Source organism: Rhinatrema bivittatum, chromosome 14, assembly GCF_901001135.1.
Source record: "Rhinatrema bivittatum chromosome 14, aRhiBiv1.1, whole genome shotgun sequence".
Lineage (NCBI taxonomy): Eukaryota > Metazoa > Chordata > Amphibia > Gymnophiona > Rhinatrematidae > Rhinatrema > Rhinatrema bivittatum.
In genome coordinates this window covers 78,891,973-78,905,720 of record NC_042628.1, presented here as the reverse complement: position 1 = coordinate 78,905,720, position 13,748 = coordinate 78,891,973, and the positions used below count along the sequence as shown (strand labels likewise).

The window sequence follows — 13,748 nt, the reverse complement described above, 5'->3', positions numbered from 1 at the left end:
TAGTGATGATAATGCAGAAGCTGACAATGGCCATTGGTATGTTCTTCTTCTTGTAGGTGGACAATCAGCTGTTGCGTTTGCCTATCACTTTGAATGGCGGGAAACTCCAACTTTACCAGACAGGGGGCTCTCTTCTCATCCAGACTGACTTCACTCTGAAAGTATACTTTGACTGGTACTTCCACTTAAAACTGCAGATATCCAGCAGCTACTTTGAGAGTATCTGCGGCATGTGTGGCAACTACAACGGGAACCCTAATGACGATTTTATGACTCCACAGGGGGTGGCAGCTCCCGATGCTATTGATTTTGGAAAAAGCTGGAAGGTAGAAGATGGTGACAGGTTTTGCTGGCACAACTGCAATGGAGTGTGCAAAACGTGCAGCCAGGATTTGCAGAAGAAGTATGAGAACGAGCTCCTCTGTGGCTTAATCACCAAGCAGGTGGATGGCCCTTTCAGGCAGGGCCATCCTGTGATTGACCCCAAAATCTTCATGGATAACTGTGTGTACGACATGTGCATGACTGATGGCTACAAGCAAAGCCTGTGCCAGGCTTTGAAGACATATGGGGAAGCCTGCCAGAGGAAGAACATTACCATCTATGAATGGAGGAAAACAGCTGGATGCCGTGAGTAAAGCATTAAATATAGTGTACAATAGCAGGCATTTTACATGAGAAAATGACTCAGTAACTCAGGCATAAGAACATAAGAAATTGCCATGCTGGGTCAGACAAAGGGTCCATCAAGCCCAGCATCCTGTTTCCAACAGTGGCCAATCCAGGCCACAAGAACCTGGCAATTATCCATACACTAAAAAGATCCCATGCTACTGATGCAATTAATAGCAGTGGCTATTCCCTAAGTAAACTTGATTAATAGCCATTAATGGACTTCTCCTCCAAGAACTTATCCAAACCTTTTTTGAACTCAGCTACACTAACTGCACTAACCACATCCTCTGGCAACAAATTCCAGAGCTTTATTGTGCGTTGAGTAAAAAAGAACTTTCTCAGATTAGTTTTAAATGTGTCCCATGCTAACTTCATGGAGTGCCCCCTAGTCTTTCTACTATCCGAAAGAGTAAATAACCAATTCACATCTACCCGTTCTAGACCTCTCATGATTTTAAACACCTCTATCATATCCCCCCTCAGTCGTCTCTTCTCCAAGCTGAAAAGTCCTAACCTCTTTAGTCTTTCTTCATAGGGGAGTTGCTCCATTCCCCTTATTTTGGTAGCCCTTCTCTGTACCTTCTCCATCGCAATTATATCTTTTTTGAGATGCGGCGACCAGAATTGTACACAATATTCAAGGTGCGGTCTCACCATGGAGCGATACAGAGGCATTATGACATTTTCCGTTTTATTCACCATTCCCTTTCTAATAATTCCCAATATTCTGTTTGCTTTTTTGACTGCCGCAGTACACTGTACCGACGATTTCAATGTGTTATCCACTATGAAATTCTTCCAATTTTTGAATGAAGATCTTTTGGCTAAAATAGCTTCTTTCACCTCCCCTTTTAACCATGCCGGTAATTGTTTTGCCTTCTTTCCACCTTTCTTAATGTGTGGAATACATCTGCACTGTGCTTCTAGAATGGTATTTTTTAACAATGACCACGCCTCTTGCACATTTTTTTACTTTTTTAGCTGCTCCTTTCACTTTTTTTCTAACAATTTTTCTCATTTTATCAAAGTTTCCCTTTTGAAAGTTTAGCACGAGAGCCATGGATTTGCACACTGTTCCTCTTCCAGTCATTAATTCAAATTTGATCATATAATGATCACTATTGCCAAGCGGCCCCACCACCGTTACCTCTCTCACCAAGTCCTGTGCTCCACTGAGAATTAGATCTAAAATTACTCCCTCTCTTGTTGGTTCCTGAACCAATTGCTCCATAAAGCTATCATGTATTTATTTATTTTATTTATTTAAAACATTTTATATACCGACTTTCACAGACAAAGTCTGACCAAGACGGTTCACAACTTCAAAATATAAGAAAAACTGAAAAAGATAATTAAACAAAAAAACTACATAATAAAAACAAAATCAATAAATAAAATAAGTAAAAAAGATGGAAAAAAAATACAATGTATAATTATAATCCCTAATTCTTTAACATAACTTATGCTAAAATTTATAACTAAAAAACGAGAAAAGCCAGAAAAGGTTAAGAAACCAGAGACCAGTGTTATCACACGGTTAGCAAAAACAAGCTATAAGCTCTATGTATGTATAATATACATCCACTATTAATATGAAGATCTTTGAGGAAAGATATTCGTTTCCTTAATTCCTGCAAAGGCCATTTTAAATAGATAGGTTTTCAAAACCTTCTTGAATTCATTGTGATCAGTAATTGATCTTAGTGTATTTGGGATCGAGTTCCATCCAGGAACGTTATCTCTCTAGCATGTCCCGATGATACATTTACCCAGTCAATATTGGGGTAATTGAAGTCTCCCATTATTACCACACTACCAATTTGATTAGCTTCCCTAATTTCCCTTAGCATTTCACTGTCCGTCTCACCATCTTGACCAGGTGGACAGTAGTATACTCCTATCACTATAGTCTTCCCTGACACACAAGGGATTTCTACTCATATACAATTTTGTATTTAGTCTCATACAGGATGTTTATCCTGTTGGACTCTATGCCATCCCGGACATAAAGCGCCACACCTCCTCCCGACTGCTCCTCTCTGTCATTGCGATATAATTTGTACCCTGGTATAGCACTGTCCCATTGGTTATCCTCTTTCCACCATGTCTCTGAGATGCCAATTAAGTCTATGTCATCATTTACTGCTATACATTCTAATTCTCCCATCTTACTTCTTAGACTTCTGGGATTAGCATACAAACATTTCAAAGTTTGTTTTTTGTTTGTATTTTCATTCTGCTTTTTAATTGATAGGGATAAGTTAGAATTTTTTAGCTCAGGTGAGTTTTTAGTTACAGGCACTTGGACTACTTTTCTTATTATTTGAACCTCACTGTCGGGATGCCCTAATTCTAATGCATCATTAGTATCCTTTGAAGATACCTCTCTCTGAACCATGCGCTGCTCAGCGACTGTCGGCTTTCCCCTTTGTTCTACTTTAAAAGCTGCTCTATCTCCTTTTTAAAGTTTAGCGCCAGCAGTCTGGTTCCACCCTGGTTACAGAGGAGCCCATCCCTTCGGAAGAGACTCCCCCTTCCCCAAAAGGCTCCCCAGTTCCTAACAAAACTGAATCCCTCTTCCTTGCACCATCGTCTCATCCATGCATTGAGACTCCGGAGCTCTGCCTGCCTCTGGGGACCTGCGCGTGGAACAGAGAGCATTTCAGAGAATGCTACCCTGGAGGTTCTGGATTTAAGCTTTCTACCTAAGAACCTAAATTTGGCTTCCAGAACCTCCCGCCCACATTTTCCTATGTCGTTGGTGCCCACATGTATCATGACAGCAGGCTCCTCCCCAGCACTGTCTAAAATCCTATCTAGGTGACGCGTGAGGTCCGCCACCTTCACACAAGGTAGGCATGTTACCAGGCGATCCTCATGCCCACCAGCCACCCAGCTATCTACATTCCTAATAATCGAATCACCGACTATGACGGCCGACCTAACCCTTCCCTCCTGGGCAGTAGGCCTTGGGGAGATATCCTCAGTGCGAAAGGACAATGCATCACCTGGAAAGCAGGTCCTCGCTGCAGGATCCTTTCCTACATCACCCGGTTGATGCTTTCCCATCATGAGACCTTCTTCCTCCAAGGCAGCACCAGAGCTGCCAGTCTGAAGTTGGGACTTGGCTACTATGTCCCTGAAGGTCTCATCTATATACCTCTCTGTCTGCCTCAGCTCCTCCAGGTTTGCCACTCTAGCCTCCAGAGATCGGACTCGTTCTCTGAGAACCAGGAGCTCTTTGCATCGCATGCACATGTACAACTTCTCACCGGTGGGTAAAAAATCATACATGTGACACTCGATGCAAAAGACTGGGAAGCCCCCCTCTTGCTGCTGGACTGCTACCTTCATCTCAATTTTGATCAGTTCCTAGTTAAGTTTTAGGATGCTATGGGAGTAGGAATGTGTCTAACGTCCTTTAAATGTATTAATGAATTAACTATATGTCTGGTAGTGGCCTACCGGGGTCTGATCAAATTCTCAATAAAGTTTTTGTTGATGGGTTTCTTTTTTTTGTGAAAGTGGCACCTGCCTATAAATTAAGGGATGAGCTAGGGGTGGGAGGATTGGGAAATACAAACAGTCTAACTTCAGTTAGTTAGCCAGTGTGACTTACTGCTCTCTTGATTAACAAATGTTGATACCTATTCAACCCAATCACACTATCTCAACACCTTTCCAAGGTGAGTAACTGAGTTGAATCTTTCAACCTTTTTAGATATACACTGCTCCTAGCTTATTTCTAGCTTCTGGCTACTTTTTGGGGTTTTTTGTTTGTTTTTTTTGGGGGGGGGGGGGTTCTTTTTTCTTTTTTTTAAATACAAACACTCAGTTCTTTAAAAGTCTGCAGAGCACTCAGTTCTGCAGACTTTTAAAACTTAAGACACTACCTACTGCTTACTAGCTAGCTTATTGACTGACTATTTAAAAATACAAACAGTCTAACTTGTTTATTCCCTGCCTTTCTGACTATTAAAAGCACACGCACACAAACGCACTAAATAATATTCTCAAATAGTTAACTTTGCCCGAATACTTTTAAAAAGACAATGTCCAAAGCAAAGACTTACTGATTCCTTTCAGCCACCAGCAAGGTGATCCTCTCCTCTCATTGTAGAAATTCTGGCCAAATACATGATTTTTCTTGTTGATAGTAATCTTGAGACGAGCTGAATTTAGCAAGTTACACGGTATGCCTCACTGTTTCGACACTTGTTTGACCTCTGCATAAATTGGGCACCTCTTCTGAACAACTTGTGAAAACTCTTGGAAGAAAATAACTTGCTGTTGATCGTAGAATATTGTGGATACTTGCCTTGCCCTATCTATGACCCAAGCTTTGTCTAGATAGATGTGTAATTTAAGAATTAACTTGCGGTGCCTACCTCCTGAAATAGGCAGAGGAGCCAAGACCCAATATGCTTGTTCAATTCTTATGTGGCCTCCCTTACCATTTAAATTCAGCTCTTTTGGAATCGAAGTGGAGAAGAAGGAAACTGCATCTTTAACCTATGATAACACCAGGAGGACCACTATGCGCACATTTTTTCACTGACTGTTTTTTTATGTCATTTTTCCTAAAAACCATTAAGATTGCGCTCAAGTCCATCTATTTTTTGTTGGCCTCAGGGAGAGCTCCACCTCCTCCACGAGGCCGGCAGTCTCTGAAATGCGCGCCAAATTATCCTGTGCTGTAGCAACGAGTTGATCCACTTTCTCCACCACCACTGCTAATTTAGTGGTGATGTCTGAGGTAAGCTTGGTAGAAAACTTCTCAAACATGTCTTGATTGATCTTTGTAGTTTCTAAAGGAGTCGCTGGTATGGGCCAATCCTCCTCCAAAATGGAGTCTCCTCCTTGAGAATTTTTACCCAGCATTTGAGAACAGTTCAACCTTGGACTTTTTGAAGGTTTATCAGCCTACAATCAGGCAGCGATTTCTTACACCCATCTTTAGACATTTTCCTACAGTTCTAAACAGGGAATATGTGAAGAAACAACTGGATTCTGAATAAGGTCAGGGAGCCCGTCTCACGCTGCCATCTCTCAGCAGTGACCTGGCCCATATTTCCATTTCATCATCTTTCTTCACACATTGCTCCTTGTGTCCTTTCAGTTTTACTCGACCACCTTGGGTCTTCCTCCTTTTACTAATATATCTGAAAACTGTTATGTCACCTCACTTTACCTCTTTCGCAATCTTTTATTCCACTTGTCCTTTTGCTTTCCTTGTTTCTCTCAGTTTCACCAGATGCCATTCTTTTTGCCTTTATTTTATTCGCCAACTGCTTTGAGAATCAGATCGGTTCCTTTTTCCTCTTCTCTTGAATACTTTTCTTACAGAGATTTGTAGCTTTTGAAATAGTTCCTTTTAATTTGGTCCAATAATACAAAATGGCACTGGTAAATAAAAACAGTGCAGACCACAATGAATTAGGGATAGAAGAATGAATTCAAAATTCCTGTACTTTAATTTCTTCAAGCATTTTAAATGTATGATTACTTGCTGCACAAGGCAAAGACTAAATGGTAGCGTTCAGTCATATAAAATTGTGTCTACCTTTTCTCCACTCAGATATGCTATTCTAATGCAGTCTGAAGGCATAAAGCATGGATGTATCTTTCTGCATTTTCTGATAGGTTATATTCCAATCTTTTCACCTTGTGTGAGGTCTAGTCTTCTCATGACACCACAGCTAAGGGAGATTGTAAGACATGGAGAAATGTGTGGGAAACCAAGACTTGTTCCTCCCAAGCATATCACCATTCACACCCAAGCTGTGTAAACCTTTGGTGAATAGAATGGGGAATCTCACAATGAATTTATGGTTTTTTTGTTCTGCTTGCTGTACATAAGTAAGAATTCTGGCTTAAGATTCTTCTGGGGATATAGTCAATGGTAGTGAAACTGATGGAGATGTATTAATCTGGTTAGTTTGCCGTGTCTTAAAATGATTGAGAAGACATCTTGTTCACAAGAACCCTCTTTTGATTCTTCTTTCCTAGCAATGCAATGTCCTGAGAACAGCCAGTACAAGATCTGTGGTAGTGCATGCCCGACCACTTGTAATGATGATGCAGTCAAATGCACTGAGCCTTGTGTGGAAACCTGTGAATGCAACGATGGCTTTGTGCTGGATGAGGGGAAATGTGCTCCTAAGAGCATCTGCGGCTGCATCTTTGAGGGCCGACTCTATGAAGCCAATGAGAAATTCTGGGGAGATAAGAAGTGTGAGAAACAATGCATCTGTAACCCATCGACCAGGCAAGTCGAATGCATGGCCACCAAATGCAAAGCCAACCAGAAATGTGATGTGGTTAAAGGCATCCAAGATTGTTATCCTATGACCTACGGTACCTGCTCAGCTTCAGGAGACCCTCACTATGTCACCTTTGACAATCGTAAATATGACTTTAAAGGTACATGCATCTACCTTTTTACTGGGCTATTGAGAAAGAGTAAAGACTTGAATGACTTTCAAGTCTATGTCCAGAATGACAACCGAGGCAATAAAGCTGTGTCCTATACCACTCTTGTTCAAATTCAAGTTTTCAATTATGACTTCATACTCAGCAGAGCGAATCCTGACAAAGTGATGGTAAGTTAGAAATATCAATTGTTGTGTAGTTTTATGTATTAATTTTCTCGTTTATTTAAATATTTTTAACCGATGCTATCTCTGATCCTAGGTGAGATTGCTGTGACAGGTACTACTTGCATCCTCTCCCAGTCTCCCTCCCCCCTCTACCTCTGTTTTCAAATGGTCCTAGGAAAGATCTCTATATTGCACCACTATTCGTGAAAGATGATTTTTATTGGAGATATATGGTCGCAGCATAGGTCAATTACATACAATAATTCAATAATTTGGTGAAATGTTTTTGTTGCTGCTACCCTTAACAGAAGGCTTGGGGTTACCCTGCAAAGAGCAGCAGTTGCAACTACCCTTAAAAAACAAAATTAAATTAAAAATAAAATAAAAAACTTGCTGGGCAGAGTAGATGGATCGTTGTGGTCTTTATCTGCCGTCATTCACTATGTTACTGTGATACTAATCACTGAATATAATCAAATATTCCAGCAACTTCTCAAATAACCATAGGGTGACCACACCCTCATCTGCTGAAATTTCACTTCACAAACAATAAGCATCATGCTGCCACAGGGTTGACCGTTGAAGCCAACCCCCATTCCAGCATTTCGCTGTCTGGGATGCAGAGCCATCAAAACCTTGAATCTCAAGTTATCCTGCATTTTGATCCTTGATTACCAGGTAAAACATTCTTTGCTGTGCAATGACATCGCAGGAGTCACTTATGAATATGCAACATGATCTCCAGGTGGTGATTAGACCATTTCCACCTGTCAAAGCCAAAGACGTGACAGGTAACTAGACTCAGCTCTCACCCACCCATGCAACGTAAGGACAGGAAGTCTGGTTACTTGCTGTTTCCTGCCCGACCAGCTTTTAACACTTTTCATTCCTTGCTGTGCCCCTGGACATAGTCAACCCCAGCGCAGTAGCTACGACTGTTTGGTATTCTGCCACTCCCACTGTGCCCTACCGTGCCCCAAAGAAGAGGCTGCTGGGTGGGCTGACCCATACTTATATTGTGATAACAGGCAACCCTTAGCCTAACCTGTCTCTCCCTGACCCAGCCTTGGGATTTAGAGCTGGAGCACTGCCCTGGTTGTGGCTTCCTCACTCCTATATGAGGATGAGTTGGCTCCTTAACCAAAAATGTAAAGCAACAAAAGACATAGCAAAATTATTCAAGCGGCCTTCCAACATTGTGCTCTAATTTGCAAATGTCTATTAATCAAATATCCTTTTCATTCCACTACTCTTTATGTGCCTGCATAAATCAGAACTTCACTTTTTTCCTGAACGTTTTGATGCATACTTCTAGTCGCAGCTCTTCCAGCAATGAGCTGCAAATTGTTTAACTTGCTACTGTGAACACACCCTCTCTTGTCTCACATCGGCAAAATCCCCAGAAAGATGTGATCTTAATTGATGAGCAGGCACGTAAATCACTTGTCTTTGCATTTGTTTTTGTACTTGTTTCTTAGCTCCTCGCTATCACTCTTGTTCCTTCTAGTCCCATACCCTGCACCTATTTAATGTAATTTCAACCTGCAGTTATGATGTAAACCGGTATGATGTAACTACTAATACCGGTATAAAAAAGCTCTAGATAACTAAATAAATAAATACAGAGAGGACTTTACAGTATAGAAATTTAAACAGTAAGATTTTAACTTTATCTACCTGTTGGAATCGTGGACCCTTGGACTCAGGTGGAGTTGGCGCAAATTACAGGGAGGAACCCTGCAGGTCCCCACCATCGGCATGCGGAGTTGGAGGAGGCAGGCCCCTAACTGGAGCTTCACCTATACCTGCCCACAATCCCCTTGAGTTGAGCCTTTGGGTGCCAAGGCAGCAGGTCTTAGGTAGGGGCCTCTGCTGCTGATCGGAGGATCCATCAAGGTTGATGGATATTGCAGGTGAATCTAGAAGCAGGTTGGGGTCAGTGTCAGACAGCATGCAAAGAGGTCCAGGAGGCAAGCAATGGTCAGAGGCAGGTGGCATTCGAGGAGGTACAGAGGAAAGGCCAAGGTCAATACTGGGGGTCTGTCCATAGAAAAAGCAGGGCAGAGAGGCAAGACAGGAAGGCAAGAAACAGCACAGGAGGCAAGGCATACTGGAGAACTGAGCATGGGGGCTGATGAATGAGATGAGGACCACAAGAGCAGGATAACGAAGACACTGGGACCAAAGACACTGGAACTGAAGGACAGAGGTTCAGAAACTGGAGAATACAGGAACAGGACCACTAAGGCAACTCACCCTAATAGGCTGTAGGGAGATCTGATGCAGAGGCAACGGAAAGATGTCTTCCGTGGCGTTATATAATCCAAGGAATGTGATGTTATCAGAGGGCACCTGCTGGGTTTTCCCATTGCTGACCCTTTAAGAATAGGGGCGTCGGTTGCACGCAGGGCCGAACATAGCTGGAATTAGGCCCGTGCCAGCTAAGAAAAGTAGGCCCCTATGTAAGGTTCTGATGTGATACTTAATAAGAGAAATCGTTTTCTAAATTTCCCAAATAAATTGTATTTATTTAAAAAGGCTTTACGAGCATTTTTGTTAGCAAATTCTTCAATTACAATTGAAATTTTTATTCATTCATGTTAGAAATAGATATATTTAGCTTTTTTTAAAGTTTTTCCCAACAAAAGTAGGCCCCTTGAACATTGTAGGCCCTAGTCAAATGGCCATACTGGCACCCTCTGTTTCCTAGAGTGGACGCGCGTGTGCCTTAGGAGGAGCGGAGCCCGACTTTGTCTTCGGCGTCTTGCTGTGGGGATCTCTAGCAGCATCCTGCCATACTGGAAGCTGAGGCGGCTTGCCGGTATCCTGGCATAAGTGGAAAGGTCCAGCCTGAAAAGTGAGTGTGACGGTTCACAGGAGGAGCCTACAGACTGACAAATGCAACAGTTTCTCCCTTCTTAAGACCCCCGTTGAAGCTCGGGATTTCTTGGGGTAGTGTAGATGGAACTCCTTCAGTAGGTTACGGTCCAGAATGTTGGAAATGGCTTCTAGGAGTTCTCCTCTGGGCCGTAATCCTTCCAAGTGATGAGATATTCAAGTTTCTTACCCTTGCGGTGGGAGTCCAGGATCTCCTTGACCTCGTATATTGTTTCCCGATCAATGGTTAGCTCTTGAGGTTCTGGTAAATTCCTAAAGAGCCAAGAGAGTATCAAGGGCATAAGTAATGGGAAATGGAATACATTGTTCATTTTGAGAGTTGCTGGCAGCTTCAATTGATTAGTAATTCTTGCAGTACTGGACGGGGCTAATGTAGCGTGGAGCCAGGCTCATGGAGGGTACTCGCAAGTATAGATGATATGTACTGAGGCACACTTTCTCTCCTGTTTTAAACTGCAGAGCTGGTCTTCTGTGGGCACCTGCCAACCTTCTGGATTAGGAGGGTGGCTCATACCCATAGTTCTTGCAATCAGTGGGCCGACCATTGGCCCGCTGGCAAAGGCACGGTTTCCAGCAGTGGAAGCAGAGGCAGTGGTTGTTTCCTGTAGACCAGCAAAGAGAGAGAGGATCCGATAGCTGTGCTAACATGGGAATTGTGGGCAAACTCAGTCCAGAGTAAGACAGTGGCCCAATTTTCCTGGTGCTCATTGATGGATGAATGAAAAAATGCCTTGAGAGTACGGTTGGTACACTGCACTTGCCCATTTCCTTATGTAATCATGAAATCTAGCATAAGGCCAAATTTCTTGCATAGGCAACGCCAGTATTTTTCCGTAAATTGTACTCCACTGTGACAGGATATGCTTGTTTATGCCATGCAGATAGAAGACATGAAGAGTAAAGATGCATGCAAACTTGAGTGCAGATGGGAGGCCTGGTAGTGGGATAAAGTAGAGAAATGATCTATGACTACACAGATCATGGGGGCACCATTTGAGAGGGGAAGGTCTATAATGAAATCCATGACAAGTGGATCCAGGGTTCCCTGGGGGCTGGCAACAGCTGTAACAGCCCCCAGCATCAGCAATCCAGTCTCTTCGTTGTGGACAGGTTAGGCATGAATCAACATAGGCTTTGATGTTTTGCTTCATTTGAGGTCACCAGTAGTAGCGCTGAAGCATCTCAAAGGTCCAAGACATCCAGGGTGATCTGAGAGACAAGAGTCCCATTTTACAAATTACCGTCTTCCCTATAGGGATGGTCATGGAGGTAGCTAGGAGTATCTTGGCAGGGTCAATTATATGCCTGGAATGTTCTGAAGTATCCTCAGCCTGGAAGGAGTGAGAGAGAGCAGTTGCACGTTGGTTCTTGAGCATGGGGCGGTACCGTAGTTTGAAGTCAAAGCAGGCATTTAATTGCTGAGTTTGGTGAAGATGTTTGAAGTTTTTATGGTCTGTCTATATTGTGAAAGAGTGTTGAGATCTTTTAAGTAAATGCCAACAGTCTTCAAGAGCCAGTTTCACGGCCAAGAGATCTCGGTCACCAATGCCATAATTGTGCTCTGCAGGCAAGAACCTTTGTGAGGAAAACTAGCAGGGACAAAGCACTCTTTCTGGTGAATGTTGGCTTAAGATGCTCCTATGCCCAGGGTGGAGAAATAAACTTCCAGGATGAATGGCTGCATTGGTCTGGGTGGTGCAAACATGACTCTTCCAAAAGACGTTCTTTAGTCTACGTAATGTCTCTATGGCCTCGAGGGGTCATCCTTGGTGTTAGCACCCTTAATTTGAGAGCGGTGAGAAGAGCAGCAATGGTGGAATAGTTTGGGATAAACTGTCTATAATAGTTGGAAAATCCCAAGAATCTTTGCAGTGCACGGAGCCCTACTGGACGAGGCCAATCTCTGCTTTTACTTTGTCAGGATCTATGTGGAATCTGTTATGTGAGACGATGTACACAAGAAAACACATTTCTCCAGCTTAGCAAACAAGTTGTTCTCTTGCAGGTGTTGCAGGACTGTGCGGAGGTCTTGAGAGAATATTAGTGTGTCATCTAGTTACACGACTACACAAGTATAGTGAACCTAGATGATGCTAACCATCTTTTTGAAACTCCTGGAGCATTGCAAAAGCCAAAGGGCATGACTAAATACTCGGAGTGGCCATCCTGAGTGTTAAAAGCCATTTTCCACTTGTCACCCACCTTGATTCGTACGAAGTTGTATGCACCTCTGAGATCCAATTTGGTGAAGATTTTCACGCCTTGGAGGTGGTCGAAGAACTCTGATATCAATGGTAAGAAAAAGGGGTCCATCATTGTGATCATGTTCAAGCACTGATAATCAATACATGGCCTACGGGAGATGTCCTTCTTTGCCAGCAAAGAAGAATCCAGCTCTAGCCAGGGAGGAAGACGGGCAGATGAAACCAAGCTGTAAGTTTTCTCTGATAGTCAGTCATGGCTTGAGCCTTGGAAAGTGACATCTGGAAGAGGCATAGCATCTGGAAGGAGCTTCATCTCCCAGTTAAATGACCGGTGAGGGAGCAGTCTAAGCTTTTCGTTTGGAGAAAATATCCTTGAAGTCCGTGTACTGCGGAGGAATACCAAGAAGCACACTGAAACTGAAGGACACTGGAACTCAAGGACAGAGGCTTAGGAACTGGACAACACAGGAACAGGACCGCTGAGGCAACTCACACTACTAGGCAATAGGGAGACCTGCTTCTGAGGCATTAAGTGATGTCTGCAGGGGCCTTATATAGATCAGGGAGTGTGATGTCATCAGAGGGTGCCAAGTGGATTTTCCTGCCTCTGGTCTTTTAAGAATAAGAGCGGAACCCGGCTGTGACAGTGGCATCCTGCTGCGAGGATCTCCAGCTGCATCCTGCTGCTTTGAAAGCTCAAGCAGCTTGGCCGCACCCTGGCATAAGGGGAAAAGCCCAGCCTGAAGGGTGAGTGTGACGGTTCGTGGAAGGAGCCTATGGACCACCAAATGCAACACTACCAAACAATTGGAAGCCAGTGCAGAGATTTCAAATCTGTGTAATATACTCATGGAAAGAAGCCCCTACTAGTAACTGCACTGCTGCATTTTGAAATAATTGTAGCGCTTCTAGAGATAAATTAGGCCACTAATACATACCAAACTACAATAAGCAATACCATTGTTAACAAGCACATTTATCCTGGTTCAAAAATCATTAGGTTTTAATCTAATAATAGGCGAAATTTGTAAAAGGAGCTCTGGACAATTTTCTTAACGTGGCTGGAATGATACAGTTATATAACCTAAAAATGCGTGCTGAATGAGCCTGTCCAATGGTTTAACAATGAACGATAGAGCTAATGTGGAACATAAGTCATTGCTACCAAATGTGTAAGCATAGTTTTGCCAGGATAATTTGCAAAACAGATCTATGCACATACGGCCGGATTTTAAATCGACCACGTGCGTAGACATTGCCTCTTACGCGCACGGCCGGGCCCTGCACACGCTGCACGCATTTTTAAAAAGGCCCAGCCACACGTGGAAGTAGCCATACGTGCATAAGTGCTTGGACCCTGACAAATGGGAGG

At 43.0% G+C, this 13,748-nt stretch overlaps 1 protein-coding gene across 1 annotated transcript; it reads left to right on the top strand.

Moving 5' to 3' along the window:
* Positions 1–230: 230 nt before the first annotated feature.
* LOC115075647 (IgGFc-binding protein-like) lies at positions 231–7,177 on the top strand. The gene is made up of 3 exons (XM_029576220.1): positions 231–630; positions 6,685–7,080; positions 7,173–7,177. Exons 1-3 carry the CDS (start codon positions 231–233, stop codon positions 7,175–7,177), a joined length of 801 nt encoding a protein of 266 aa, XP_029432080.1.
* Positions 7,178–13,748: the final 6,571 nt, after the last annotated feature.

Coding starts and splice junctions, on each gene's coding strand:
- LOC115075647 (XM_029576220.1), top strand. CDS start 231: ATGTGTGGCAACTACAACGGGAACCCTAATGACGATTTTATGACTCCA. Junction 631..6,684: donor GAGGAAAACAGCTGGATGCC/GTGAGTAAAGCA, acceptor CTTCTTTCCTAG/CAATGCAATGTCCTGAGAAC.